This window comes from Mastigoproctus giganteus, chromosome 8, assembly GCF_048544385.1.
Source record: "Mastigoproctus giganteus isolate SK-2022 chromosome 8, ASM4854438v1, whole genome shotgun sequence".
NCBI lineage: Eukaryota > Metazoa > Arthropoda > Arachnida > Uropygi > Thelyphonidae > Mastigoproctus > Mastigoproctus giganteus.
The window spans coordinates 160,017,159-160,033,537 of NC_143582.1; the positions used below are offsets into that span (position 1 = coordinate 160,017,159).

Genomic DNA, 16,379 nt, shown 5'->3' on the forward strand with positions numbered 1-16,379 from the left:
AAAATCTAGATTTCAAAGTTTTATTACCATTGGATAGCACACCATCTAAAAGATTTAAGTCACCCAAACGTTGAAGTTATGTTCCTACCACCACAGTTGTACCAGGTTAATACAACTTCTTTCATTCAGCCATTAGATCAAGGCATTATATCCACCTTTAAATCAAATTACATCAGAAAATCGTTACAATGGATTTTGGAAAAAAACTGATTCTGAACTATTGAAGTAATGGAGGCATGGAAAAAATTTTTAATTGTGGACTGTATTGGAATCATAGCTTTGTTGCTAAAAGAAGTAAAACCATCAAAGTTAAATGCGTGTGGAAAAATGTACAACCAGAGTCAGTTCATTCAGGAAATACAGTTGAACTGGCCAAAATGAAATTGGTGCGAGTAGAACTTGCTACTTCAGTGGGGGGAAGTTTTGATGATATGACTACTGAAGCCCTTGTGGGTAGCACAGTTCATAGAATCGCACTCCTCCCTACACTGGGTGGAAAAGACTTGAGTTCGAATCTCGTCGATGACGGGAGGAATTTTTATGGGTCTTTCTCACAACATGGCTGAGGCTGAGTTAGTCGGGCTCAGGCGAGGGTAGCATGGTGTTTGTTTTTTTTGTTTTTTTTTTTTTTTTTTTTTCAGGAAACTCAGGTTTTTCATCCAGCAAACAGAAAATCAACCTAGGGACACATGCAATTCATAGACAATATACACAGAGTAACATTGTCCTGGTCACCGATGCTCCTAAAAAAAGATATGATTATTGAAGACATTCAAGAATTACCAGTAGAAAAAGAGGCTGGCAAAGTGGATCTGGTGGAAATGGCGGAGGTAAACCAAATTAATTCAGAGGATGATAGCACAGATGAAAATTCTAAACTTCCAAATTTTACACTAAAAGCATATGGGAAGCCATAAAGTTAGCCGAGCAATTAGAATATTATTTTTTAATGCAGATTCTGAATGAAAGGAGCCCAAAGTTCAAAAGGGAGCTTCAAAAATGCTTAATTCCATACAATAAAATTCACAAATATTTAACAAGCAAAAGAAAATAAACCCAGATTACTGATTTTTTTAAAGAACAGGAGATACACAAAATCTAGAGTGAATAGTGTATTTTTGTTAGCTTTTAGAACGTAACCCCCCCCTTTTTGTACTTTTTCTTAGTCCTGTATAACACGGTTTTGCACAACACAACATTTTATAGGAACCTAACTCCGTGTTATACGAGGGTTACCTGTATCTATACATATATATATATGTATATATACAGTAAACCCCCGCTATTCGCGGGGGTTATGTTCTCGAGAAATGTTGCGAATACCGAAAACGCAAATACTGAGTAATGGCTCCCATAGTAATAAAGAGGTTCCGTTCCAAAGTATGAAATATATAAGAAAAACTAGTCTAAAATTTTGTCTATGTATGTATTATATGTGCCTTCATAATATGACTATGTACACACAGTACATAGTGAAATGCAAGCATATGGCATTGAAATGAAAATAAGAAACAATTTAATATTAAATGTAATATTTATTAGAAATTTCAAACAAATCTTTCAAACCAGCGCCTTTGCTAGCAAAAAAAAACTTATCCCGCCAGTGCTATCACCAGTTTTGCTAAATTGTTGATAAAGGAGTTTTGCTTTTTCACGAATGATGAGTGAACTTAAGAGAATTTTATTTTGAGTTCAGTCTTCTATCCACAGATTTAAAGCTTTTTCCATTTTTTCTAATTTAACATCACGAGTTACAGAGCAAATTTTTGAAGCAATTAGCGCGTTTTCACGGACACTACGGCGGATTTTTTCTTCCAATTTCTTGATTGATCGTACCGTTGGCTCATTGATTTTATAATGTTTTGCCACTGAGTAGACACTTTCACCATTAGAAATTTTGTCTAATAATTCTGTCATCACCTTCTTTGATATTTTCACATCTCTTGTTATTCGTAGCCATATTTTTGTACGGGTTAGAAAGAACTTGTCCACAATAAAGTCACTTTCGTCCGTTAACACACTCAAAAAAGTCTGTTTTACACTGCAAAACGGTAGATTTATCACTTTTGTAAGTATATCAATTTAGAAGCATATAAATTAAAAGCAAACGACGAAAACTTCCATGACAAGCGCATAACACATACTGAACAAGGATTAGCGAAAAACATCCACGCTCGCAATTTTTTCACTCCTCTTCTCCCACCCACTGAGCGCTGTTTTGACCAGGAAAGATAATTTTAGCCACGCCCATGTTTTTTTATGGCAGATAATATTCACGGTGCTTTAAAATTCATATTTTTTTAGGTTTCATTTTATATTAAATCGGCGACCGCGAATACGCGAAACCGCGAATACAGATACCGCGAATAGCGGGGGTTTACTGTATATATATATATATATATATATGTATGTATGTATGTATATATAATATAATGGCCTCTGCAAAATGTATTTTTCTCAATTTCAAATGAAATTCCACATGAAGCAAAGCTGATTTAATTTAAATGCAACAAAAAATAGTTTTTGCATCCCACATTATAGGACTTAGTGCTAAATGAATTTTAATAGGCCCGAAGTTTCCACCAACCATAGTATGGAACATCATATGGAACTGGAAGACAAAAGAAGTAGCAAAGTTGATTTACAAACTAGCTGGCTGCATGTTTTATCAGAGATAGGCTTTCGAAGAGTCGAATGGTTGCCACTGCATACTTAGGCATTGCATTGATATAGTTTTCATAGATGAGCTCTGGGTACAAATCCATATCACAAAAGTCAGTGGCAGTTAGAGTTGTGCCATACTCACAGAAAAACTGGGCATCGAAGGAGTTGAAGTGCATTCTATGGGTGGATCTCTCTCTCTGTCACTCAAAAGGAAGAATTTGAGTCTGAGCCAGGAGAACGACTTCATTGTCCCAACTCTGAAGCATAGTAGTAGAAGTGATATTAGATGGTACAATAAATGGACTCCCTTACAGTAATGTACTAGACAGTGCTACAGGAGTTCACATCTGGTGAGTATGGGCTTGGCACACCTAGGGTCCTAGCTGGATATCATCATTCTTCTCTTTCTTGGTGATTCCCTTTTACTTCTGACTCTCCCCCCCCCCCGGTACAGCATAAGCCTCAGGCTTCCTTGTACTATATGGCTAATAATAAAAAAAATAATAATAATAATTTCCTGCACTGAATTTTATGGCAAAGGAAAACACACACATACTCCAGCAGGACAATGTCCCTGCCATAAGCAGAATGTGAGATCTAGTTTAAGGAGAACAAGCTCTCATTAGAATGGCTGACATATTGCCTCAATCTTAACTCCACTTAGCATCTGTGGAGGAGCATGGGTAAAGTCAACCATGTGGGCCAACTTCACAAGCCGTGGTAAAATATTTTCTGAGTGAGAAATAGCTAAATTGCCAGTGAAATTTGAAAAAAAATTGATAAAACATTTGCTGTATAGGCTGTATCTGATTGAAAACCAAAAGTTAGACTACACCAACGGTTCCCAACCTACTTTGACACGCGAACCCCCATTCAACATAATATTTTTAATGCAAAACACTAAGTCGATATTCTCTGAAATCGTATAATTTTTCTGAATTTTTTTATAAAATATTTCCAGTTCTACATTTTTATAAGCAACATTGCGTAATAATAAAAATTATTATTAAGTATTATTTATACTTTGTAAAGCAGTTATTATTCAGTCCAGACTAGATTTCCAACAGACTAAGAGTAGAAAACTTGCTTCTTGACCAAATGGTAGCTGAGCATTCTGATTTCTTGCCAAAGCTATTGGCCACAATTTTTGCTCATCTATGTTCTCACCTCTGTCAAAACCAGATGATTCTGTTGCCACATCAGTCAAAGATAAAGCTGACCTGCTAGCATCCTATTTTTCTTCCAACTCATGTATTGATGATCTTGGTAAATCACCTCAAACCATTCCCAGTACACTCCATTCAATGCCTCCTGTGGTCTTCCATCAAAAGTATGTCAGAAATATTTTGATGGATCGGATGCTAAGAAAGCTCCAGGTCCTGATGGTATTGCTCCACTTGTTCTCAAAACCTGTGCCTCTGAACTTACTCCTGTTTTCTGTCTTTTTTCACTTTCTTATTCCAAAGGTATTTTTCCTTCTTGGAAATTTGCTCATATCCAACCAATTCCTAAAAAGGGTGACAAATCCCTACCATCGAATTATCATCCCATTGCGATTACTTTTACTCTTTCCAAATTAATGGAAAAATCAATTAACCACCAACTCTTAAACTATCTGGAAATCCAAAAGCTTTTGATCATATTTGACATAAAGGTCTGAATAAGCATCCATCTTATGGTTTGCCACTGTTCTTTGTAATTGGGTATCCAGTTTTCTCTCTGATCGCTCACTTCGGGTGATGGCAGATGGCTCTCTGTCTTCTGACTTCTCTACTAATGCTGGTGTTCCCCAACATTTAGTTCTTTCTCCCACTCTTTTCCTCTTCTATATATTAATGATCTTCTTCCATTGACCGGACATCCTATCCCCAAAACCATATTTCTGCTTGTCCCTCCAGCCTTCAGTTCTTCCCCCCCCCCCAACTATTCTAACAAAACCGACGGAGTACGCCCCAAACTTAATGTTGCACAATTTAACCAAAGCCAAAAATTTAATTTCATCTTCGCTTAAATTCCATTTCAGCCTTTTCTGACTTCCAGCTTTTAGCTGCATTTTTTTTTTTTTTTTTTATAGGCCCTTGCCACTGAAATCTTCAGAAACTAGGTGGCAGGGCCTGTCAAAGTACCAAAATAATCTTTCTACTGGGTGTACCTGACCTGCCTCCTTGTGGCTAATTGTGGGCACTGGAGGCCCGACAGCTAATCGATCAGAGAAACAACTGAACATAATACTACATGACATAACCAATCCCACACACTTTTAAATCTCTGGCCTCCACAGAGTACTGTGCTTCATGAACAGAGTACACAACGCCAAGATGGGGGAAACCCTTCGTACCGTTAGACAGCTTTTACACTTTATCCCCAAAACCTCTCTCAGGATTCTAGATTCCCTTCAAAAGAGGGCAATTAGGTTAATTTATGTATGATCTTTAACAGTCTCTCTCTCTCTCTCTCCACTCTGTCTCATAGAGTTCTGTTTCTGCTACATGTCTTTTCTATAGATATTCACATAGGCAGTGTTCTTCTGAATTGGCTTCTATAATTTCTGCTCTCTCTTTCAAAGCAGTCCGAACATGTGTTGCAACCAGTCAACATCCATTTATGACATCCATCCCTGAAAATTACAATCTACAGAAATTGAAGTCTAATGGTCAACAAGTACCTTTAATCTTTTCAACCTTTAACCCATGCAAGGTACTAAGTACCATAGGATCTTAAAAAAAAAAAAAAAAAAAAGTACCTATACATAACAAAGGTCCTTGAGAATGAGAGGGGGGAAAAAATAGTATGGGAAGACATTTATTTAACATGATATACTATAAAGATAGTAAACTAATTATAAGGAATTGCGAGAGATGTGGTTTCTTTCTTTGGCAATTCTTTACTTTTTATTTAATTAATTTTATTTTACTTTATTGTTTATTATTAGTTATATTTTGTAGTTTACAGTAATTTGTAAAATAAGCATTACAGCTCTGGTTCATACTATGTAGTTTACAGTAATATACCTATGTAAATTTAAGCAGACGCCATTACAGAATTTTTAGTGTGAACCCCCAGGGGTTCGCATTAAAAATTGGGAACCCCTGGACTACACCATAGTAAAATTTACTTTTTAAGCACCTGGTTTGCTATTTGTGGTCAAATAGCGAACCAGGAATTCTGTAAAACAGTTCTATGACAGTTGCACAGTGCTGTTCAGAGAAAACTGCTGAAAAAGTGGGCTTCAGGAAATTGCCACACGAAGTATTTCTTGTGAATCATTCCATCACTGTGGTGATTTCCATCTGCCATACTCACTGGATTTATCTTCGTGTGAAGTTTTTTTTTTTTTTTTTAATTCTCAAGCTTAAAGCCCTCCCTTTAATGAGAGAGCTTTAAGGATATAAAAAGATATCAAAGAGATTTAAGATTTTTATCACAGAATTGTAACGACTGAGGAAATTATTTGGATTGCAACACAGAAACTGTTAGCAATTCCAAAAAAAGGAACCTATCAGGAATGCTTTCAGAACTTACAGAAGCACTGGAATACAGTGCCAAGGAAAGTGTACTTCATAGGAGATCCATCTATATAGCTGGTGAGCTTCATCATTTGCCAAATATTAGTTCATTCTCAAACTTTCTGATCACACCTTGTGTGAACAAAATTTGTTATATTTTTATTATCTGTTAAACTGATACATTCTTTTAATCAAAACTCATCAGATCCCCTTGCATGCTAGACTAGGGAACTACTGCTGTATATTGTTTTTCAAGAAATTATCAAATGCTTAATTTGTTATATTGTGAATATCCATGCTACCACCAAGGTTTTGAAATTTGTTTTTATCACATACTTCCAATAAGTATGAGAGCATTCAATAATTATTTACCCTCGCCTAGAAATATTTGGATTTGTGGCACACACACACATTGCTAATAAATAAGTCTCATTAGTTAATGTATATTGGTTTGTTTTTATAGTTCCAGCTAAAGAAGTGAATACAGCAAGGAATGGTACTCTGGAGAAGAATAATGTCAGAATCTGTTATAAAATTTCTTCATTTGCAAGGCAAAGAAGCAAAATGAATTTTCTGAGAAGATGGAAGCTGTATATTGGAAGGATTGCCTATCATATGTGACTGAAAAATTGGAAGAGTTCAGTTGTGAACAAAGCAGCGTGCACAATGATGCTACAACAAAAGAGAAGGAAGGCCAGTATCAGCCACTGGTCTGTTTGCACCATAATGTGCAAGTTGGTGACAGCCCAAGGTCATTGACCTCACCTCCTTGAAAGCTCTGCAGAAAAGAGTGGTCCTCACAATTTTTGGAGCTCTGTAGATTTTTTTTTGACTGAATTGTGATAATGGATGAATGCTGGGCGCTTCACTATGACCTAGAAACAAAACAAATAAGAAAACAGGGGAAACATTCATCTACACCAACCCCAAAAAAGCCAAGGTTCATTTTCTGCCAGCAAGGTCATGGGACATTAAGGGTATCAACCTCCAGAAAGGCAATAGCATCACTGGAGAGTACTACAAAAATGTACCAGGAATGTTAAGAGATGCTATAAAATTCAAAAGATGTGGGAATCTATCCAGAAGTGTCTGTCTCCTAGTTAACAATACTCCTGCTCATAAGGCTGATTTCATAGTAGACTTTGCAATCAGATGTGGCTTTGAAAATCTGCAGCACCTTATTCTCCTGACCTCTTATGTTCAAAAGTCTTCCTCTTAAAATTAATAAACTATTATGGGGCTGCAGATTTCAGATTGATGAGTAGGTAATTAATGAAGTGTAATTCTGGTTTTCTGTGCAAAGTGAGAAGTTCTATTCAAGAGGCCTGAAAGAGCCTGTCTACCTTCTAGAGTTACATAAATATATAGCTCTAGAAGATAGTTACAGAGAGAAGGATAAAATTGCCAGCCAAGATTCAAATCCCAAACTCTGCTCCTCATAGTTTTAACTGAAGAAAAAAATAATAATAATAATAATAAAATTTAAATAAACGAATAATGAAAAATATTTTTATATTATTATTATTATTATTATTATTAATAGCCATATGGTGCAAGGAAGCCTGAGGCTTATTCTACACCAGGCAAGAAAAAAAAATTCTGAATTACCCTGAGAGAGAGAGAGAAGTAGAAGGGAATCACCAAGAAAGAGAAGAATGATGATATCCAGCTCAGGACCCTGGGTGTGCCAAGCCCATACTCACCAGATGTGAGCCCCTGGGGTTATGGCTTTGTTAAAAGCTTCTGATGTTATTTTATCACACCACACATATCCATTCTCATTAAAGAGAGGTGTGTCGCTATCTATATTCAGATTAATAGTTTTTTCAAATGTATTTAAAAAAATTTCCTTCAGTAAAACAATTTTTATCTTTTAAATCTAATAGGCTGCTTTAGAGGCACAGTTCTTGCAGGAACAAGAAGAAGAAATTAAGAGGTTGGTAAATGCTTTTAACTTCTAGAGTTAGGAAGCTGTACACTTTTTGTTCAATGTAGATAAGAGGTATGATCAGAAATTAAAAATAAAAAAAAAATCTCACTCACTGGGTATCCATGCAATTCTAACTCCCCCCCCCAACACTTGCCAAAGTGGTCCCCAAAGTAGAGAGTAGGTTAGTGTTTTCCTTTGTGAATATCGCACACTACTCAACACCCAATATCAGCATTATTTTCTGATGTCCTTTAATCCATGGCATATATTTATGCAATTGATAGATTAAAATAAAATTAGTGAGTAATACATTAAAACTTTATAATATAATTTCACATACTCTATATTCAGTGGCCATTGAGCTAATTTGTTCTTTTTTCTTTGAAAGCTAATTACTCACATAGTCAATTTCAGATGATCTTGGTTAAGCATATGTGAAGTACTACATATCTTCCCTCTCTCTTGTGTGTGTGTGTGTGTGTGTGTGTGTGTGTGTGTGTGTGTGTGTGTGTGTGTGTGTGTGTGTGTGTGTGTGTGTGTGTGACTCAAATACAGAGGAAGCTATCATTGCATTTAGTATTCTTAAAATTAAAGAACAAAAAGGGCGTAATTTTCAATTAATTATAAAATTGTGGATGGGGTGGCAGATTATTTTTGAAACATGCATAATGTATCGGCATCAAAATAGTTTGGAAAGAACTGCCTTAGGCTGCTTATACATAGCATTTTTGCTTGTTACTTGTTGGTGTAACGGGAGAATTAAAACTAAGTGTTAACATTTAGGAATTTTCCTTTTAGACATGGCCATAGCTGCATCAGCATATAAGATCAGAAATAAAAGTGGCCATTATTAGACTTAGTGCTGAAAATTTCATGAGTTTACCCTATTGTATTGCATATTAATTCTGTTAATATTCTACACATTAATATTTATCAATATTCTGAGTATATTTTAGTAAGAGTAAAATAATTCTGTTGTGATAAATATTACTTATTTGACGATGTTATCCTAGACCAACATTTTTCAACCTTTTTTAATACTTGCACTACCAAAACCAAAATTTAAAAATTTTGGTACCACTCATTAAAATATGAATTTGTATTAAAAGTCAAGAATATTCGCATAATAAAACTATAATATAAATTATACATATTTTTATTTCATTTTTAATACAAAAATTGAACAAACTAAATCACAAATATTTAAACAAAACAATACAAAATAAACTATAAAATACTTGATTAAAGTGGTGATTTAATTTGTAATCAATAACAATTAATGCAAAATTATATTAAATTAATTAAATTAAAATTAAAATTAAATTAAAATTAAAAAAAAAATTAAATGCAAAAGCGATAGAATGCTTAAACAATCAAATTAAATCCCCTCAGAGATGCCTAGATTCCTGGTAGTACAGTTAGCAGAACTGCAGTTTGTTGACTGTAATGACTGTAATCAAACATATAAGATATTGTTTGATTACAGTCATTTTGTTTGTTGCAAAGCAAAGGTATTATGTCAGATAATGCTTCTATTGCAGCAGACAGTAATTGCAAGATATTGCATCAGCCATTTCTATAAATACAGCATTGGAAGGGCATACACACTCATTAGTGTCCTGTTTTGCGGAGATGTAAGCATGGCTCCATATGTTCAGTTCACACCAAGAAAAAAAAATGTAGCTGTCGCTCTGTCCCAGGAAGGGCTTTCTACGCTTGCTATATCTCTCATAAAATAGGCTGCCACCAGTCAGTATCCCTGGTGCTGAAATTAAAGCGTGACACCGGTGATGTGAAGAGAAGACCTGAATCACACCGTAAAAGAGTGGCTATGCCTTCATAATCGCCATGCTAGTGCTCCTGATCTAAAACTGGACTTTGAGATGGCCTCTCATGTTGAAACAAGTGCACAAACTATCCAAAGACGGTTTTCGGAATGTGGTATGCATGTTTCATGGACAAAAGAGCAATGGGACACCGTCATCTTTTCTGACAAATCGAAATTCAACCTGCATGGCTCGGATGGGAATTGATATATCAGCAGAAGAAAATCTCAGGTATACCATCCTGACTGCATAACACTGACTGTAAAGTTCCCCACTGGTCAGAAGGCCTGGGGATGCATAACAAGCAAAGGGGTGGGGCGAATTAAGTTTATTAACGGAGCGGTGAATGCAGAAACCTAAACTGCTATCTTGGAGGAGTGCTTGTTATTAGTGATCACCACACAGACGTCCAACACTGCATTTTTCAACAGGACTCAGCACCTTACCACACAGCAAAATTGGTAAGTTTTATGCTATTTAGATTTAATGAGGAGTTTGTCTTCTTGTCTCACAAGGCTTAAAATTACACCAATGTTTTCCCTCATTTCTTTCCCTTAAGGTGCAGTCATATCTCAGAAATGCTGGCATTACAGTTTTGGACTGGCCCATCAACAGGCCAGATTTGAACCCTATTGAAAATTGCTGGTACATAATGTCATCTGAAATTGCTCAGAAAAAGATTCAGCTGCAGGAGAACATTGTAAGAGTGTGGTACCACAAAATTGGGCAACTGTATATCCAAAAGTAGTAGTAGTAGTAGTGGCACTTGATGCAAGAAAGCAAGTGTAGGAGCTTATGCAGCATCAGCCAAAAAAAAAAAAAAAAAAAATCACACCATTCCCTCCAAATGCCTGTCCAGTTCCTCCTTAAATTTATTTAATCTATCAACTTCCACAACGACAGATGGAAGTTTGTTCCAGCAATTAACCACCCGCTGGCTAAAGGCAAATTTCCGCACATCTATTCTACATCTATCCTTTCTTAATTTGAACTTATGTCCCCGTAGGTTCGTATTCTGAACAAGTGGGAGGATCCCATCAGAATTCAGCGTGCTCAACCCATTCAAGGCCTTATAGACCTCAATCAGATCACCGCGCAGGTGCCTAGTCTCCAGCCACTGCAATTTGCAGAACTTAAGCCTCTCTTGGTAAGAGGATCCCTTCATACCCCTCACCAATCGTGTTGCTCTTCTCTGTACACGCTCAAGCAAATCTACATCCTTCCTAAAATGAGGCCTCCAGACCTGTACGCAGTACTCAAGGCGTGGCCTGACCATTGCCTTATACAGAGGGACAATCACCTCCTTTTCCCTGCTAGCAAAATTCCTATATATCATTGACAAAACCCCATGACCTGCCCTAGCAGCCTGTCTACATTGCTCAGAAAACTTCATATCTGACTGCACAATTACTCCCAGGTCTTTTTCATTTTCTACCACCTTAAGTGTAGTACCACACAGTTGGTACGTTTCTCTGGGGTTACTTCTACCCATATGCAGTACTTTGCATTTGTCAAGGTTAAACTTCAGTTGCCACTTCTTAGCCCATCTGCCCAAATTATCTAGATCCTGTTGCAGTAGCACACTGCCATTACTGTCATTAACAACCCTGCCAACCTTCGTGTCATCTGCAAACTTCGACATTAAGCCTGATATACCTTCATCAATATCATTGATAAATATACAAAACAACAGTGGACCCAACACCGAACCCTGTGGGACTCCACTAATAACATTAGTCCACGAAGAGCAGCACCCATTGATTACCACCCTCTGTCTTCTCCCACTTAACCATCCTTTTATCCATTGTAGCAACTTACCCTTAATACCATTCTGCTCCAATTTGTACAGTAGTCTTCCATGCGCAACAGTGTCAAAAGCTTTCCTGAAATCCAAGTATATGATATCAAAATTATTTTTTGCATCCAGTTCCTTTGTGACCACATCATAATAACCAATCAAATTTGTCAGACAAGACTTTCCCTTAACAAACCCATGCTGTGTCTGAATTATTGCTGCAGTCTTGTCTAGATGATCCTGCAATGCATCTTTAACCAGTGACTCCATTATTTTACCCGGAACAGAAGTTAAACTAACTGGTCTGTAATTATTCGTGTCACCCTTCGAACCTCCTTTGTGAATTGGGGATACATTTGCACATCTCCAGTCCGTGGGAACCTCCCCTGAATCCAAGGATGCTCTCATAATTATGGCTAAGGGTTTGCTTAGTTGCTTTGCCGCCTCCTTTAATATAACTGGATAGATCCCATCCGCCCCAGGTGCCTTTCTTATGTTTAACTTCAACAATTTCTCCTCCACTTTGCTCTCAGTTATTACAAAATCATTAAGCACACTGCTACAATTTGATAACCTTCTTCCATTTTCAAACTGTAATGATTCCTCACGTGTGAATGTAGATGCAAAATACTCATTCAGTTTGTTTGCTATCTGAGCAGGATCATCAACAGTCGAACCATCGATGTCAAGTGGACCAATCATATTCAGCCCCTTCCTTTTAGAGTTTATATAAGTAAAGAAATCCTTGCTGTTTTTCTTAGCATCTTTTGCCAAAGATTTCTCGTAATCCGCCTTTGCCTGCCGGACCTCCTTTGTGACCTGATTACAGACTAGCTTATATCTGCTACAGGCTTCTGAGTCCCCTGATAATTTATATGCATCCCATGCATTTTTCTTCTCTGTCACGAGTCTCATTAGTTCATTTGATAACCATTTAGGCCTAAACCTTGAACAATATTTCTTCATCGGTATGAAAAGTCTAGTAGCATCCACGATTAATTCCTTGAATGCTTCCCACTTAGAATTTACTGTTTGTAACATCGTCAGTCGATCCCACTGTACAGAATTTAAAAACTGTCTGAGACCACTGTACTCCCCTTTACGGAAGCAAAAACCCTTTCCTTTACCCCTGACGGTAGTTACCTCTTTGAGTAAATCCCACTTCAGCACACTGTGATCACTGCCACCTAGTGGTTCCTTTATCTGCAAATTCTTAATACACGAATGATCACTGCTGATAACCAGATCAAGAGTATTACTTTCTCTGGTTGCCTCTCGAACATGCTGCTGCAGAAAACAATCATCCAATAAATCCACAAAAGTCTGACTAGTGTGTGAGTGACCAACCCACAAGTTCCAGTCAATATCTGGGAAGTTAAAATCCCCCATTATAAGACATTCTGATTTACTGGCCCACTCTATTTCTCTGTACAATTGTTCATTGTACTCATTCGAGTCATTAGGCCTATAACACACTCCTACTCTTATTTTTGCTTTTGCAGTGCTTATGTCACACCAAACTGACTCAACAGTGCACTGTCCATCTATATAAGTTGATTAACTCTATGTCAGATCATTGAAAGGCTGTAATTGCAGCTTGAGGAGGAACAACAAAATATTGAGGACTTATATTGCTGATTTACAGTACATAATACTATTACGTTAAGTTGTCATTTCAGTTTCTACACGTAAATGCAATAAATTGTATGTTTGGTTGCCATTTTGCATGATTTCTCATATTCCATTAATTACGCATTTTTCCTTTTGGGTAGATATTTATGGCAATTAGGTATATCAGGTGGAATCTTTTTATTGGATTTCATTCATAGAGATGTATATCCCATCTAACAAATGCATTTTGAAGTGCAAAACACATTATTTGCAAAATTCACAAGTGATGCAGTTTTTTGTCTGCCACTATAGATTGAAAACAACAATAGGCCCACCACCGAATTCTGGGAGGCTCCACTAATAACGTTTGTACAAGAAGACCAATACACATTAATAACAACTCTTTATCTTCCTCTACTCAATCATCCCTTTATTCATAGCAGCAACTTGCTCTTAAGCCATACTGATCCTATTTGTATAGGAGCCTTTTATGTGCAGCAGTATCCAAAGCTTTTCTGAAATCTAAGTATTAGCCATGTAGTGCAATGAAGCTACAAACGTTTACTGCACCAGCCAAAAAAAAAAAAAAGTAGATAAGAAAATAGACTAATTAAGTGCTTCCCTTCTCAGTGGAGGCACTTTGTTCCATTAATCAACAATTTGCTGACTAACAGAAAACATCCTACAATCTAAAAACTCTTTCCCTGTAATTTGAGTTTTCAGGTACCCAAGTTCTGAAGCCACTGATGTCAGACTAACCAATCTACTGTTACCAACTTCAATCTTAGAATCACGCTTATGTATTGGCGATACATTGGCACTTCACCAGTCCAAATAAATTTCTTCAGAGTCCAATGATGCGCACATGATTAACCTCGCTGGTTCACTACACACTCTGGCCACCTCTCTCAAATTTACTGGGTTTATGCCATCAACTCCAAGAGCCGTACTTTCCTTTAGGCTTGAAAGCTTTCCTAATAACACTCAATATACAAGGCTCCCATCTGGTTCATTTTCTTCTTATTTGTATTCACATAATTGAAAAGCTCTTTGTCCCCTTTCTTTGCTCTCTTAGCCAGTGCTCATACTCAACCTTGGCCTCCCTAACCTTATCTGTGATACTATTACAGTTCAACTTCTAGCTGTTGTAGGCTTCAGTACTTTTCACTGCTTTGTAACTTTTTCTGATCTATTAGAATGGCCTGCTCCATATTCATCCATCTTGGCATTCTTCTTCTCATGCTTTATTTTCTTAATGATATGTATGTGTTCATGGCTTCTGTGATTATTGCTTTAAAGGTATCCCGTGATTCTAATGTATTTGCCCTTCCTCTACAATCTTCCCAATTAATTAATTAATTAATTAATTAATGTAGTGCCTTAAACTATCATAGTTCCCTTTTCTGAAATTAAAAGAGATCGTGCAAGGTTCATGGTAGAATTGTTTTCAATGTGGTCTCTGCTTTTTAACAGGCGAGATTGTTTTTACAGGCATAGGATACACTTAAATAGAAAGGGTACAAGAATATTTATCGATGCTATGGAGACAGTCAGAGCCGGCCCGAGGGGGGTGCGAATGCACAAGGCCCCGCGTTTCTGAAGGCTCCGTGCCGCTGACTGATTTTGCAAAATAAAAATGGTTTCTTTTTTTTTTTTTTTTTTTTTTTTTAATACTGTTGCGAAATCTAGCGACATCACCATAAAATGGCCATATTTTTAATGTACATAAGAAATAAAATGTCAATAATCATGTTATAAACATTAGCACAACTCTCACTCACACATTTGCTTTGCCTTCTTATATTCATCATCATGCAGGGACAGGACGCAGGTGCCACCTAAAGAGACATCTATCAAGACGGTCAGTTTTTTTTTTTATACTAGTCACAAACATTCAGTCACTGCAAAGTTGCCCAGGTGATGTAGCTTTCACTCACATTTGTACATCTTAATATTCAAAAATGACTAATATATTATTTTTATTTTATATTATTTTATTTATTTTATTTTTTTTTAATACATGTATATTCAGGATACAACATTTAACACTTACAGGAGATTCCTGTGCATTCACAATTTTTGCACACTTATCACACTCAGTACCTTGAATGGGATAGCAGAAAACCTTTTTTATTGCAACTTAGGTGGACTCATTTTCCACCCAGCACAAGGCACATATTAGCATTAGCTGAGGCATATGATGCAAGAAAGCAAGCTTATATAGCATCAGCATAAAAAAAAAAAAAAAAACCTCCCTATTTCGCCCGTGCAGTCACTCCAAACGTTTGTCTAGTTCAGCCTTAAATTTATTTAAGCTATCAACTTCCACAACAACAAATCAAAGTCTGTTCCAGCAATCAACTACCTGCTGGCTAAAGGCAAACTTCCACACATCTATTCTACAACTATCTTTCCTCGAATTGAATCTATGCCCCCTCAGATTCTTAATCTGAGCAAGCAGAAGTATCCCGTCAGCATTGAACCTGCTCAAACCATTCAAGGCCTTATACACCTCAATCAGATCACCTCACAGGTGCCTAGTCTCCAGATAATGCAACTTGCAGAACTTAAGTCTTTCTTCATAAGCACACCCCTTTGTTTCTCTCGCCAATCTTGTTGCCCTTTTCTATACTCGTTCTAGCAACTCTACATCCTTCCGAAAATGAGGCCTCCAGACCTGTATGCAGTACTCAAGGTTTGACCTGACCATTACATTATACAAATGGATAATCACCTCCTTGTCTCTGCTAGCAAAATTCCAATATATCATTGAAAAAACTCCATGATCTGCTCCGACTGCACAATTACCCACAGGTCTTTTTCATTCTCCACCTCCCTAAGTGTAGCACCACACAGTTGGTACGTTTCTCTTGGGTTACTGCTATCCATATGCAGTACTTTGCATTTGTCAATGTTAAACTTCATTTGCCACTTCTCAGCCTATCTGCCTAACTTTTCTGCATCTTGTTGCAGTAGCATACTGTCTTTAGTGTCATTAACAACCCTCTTAATTCTGCAGGTTAATGTCCATCTGCAGACTTGGACAT

The 16,379-nt window shown here is 36.9% G+C and overlaps 1 protein-coding gene across 2 annotated transcripts in view; it reads left to right on the top strand.

Moving 5' to 3' along the window:
• The window catches only part of jar (Myosin heavy chain 95F jaguar), a 633,758-nt gene that overhangs the window by 466,812 nt on the left and 150,567 nt on the right, over positions 1-16,379 (top strand). For both annotated transcript variants that reach the window (XM_090379849.1, XM_090379848.1), the window contains exon 22: positions 8,057-8,106. In XM_090379849.1, coding sequence (XP_090235975.1) covers positions 8,057-8,106 — 50 coding nt within the window. The remainder of the gene's footprint in view (positions 1-8,056; positions 8,107-16,379) is intronic.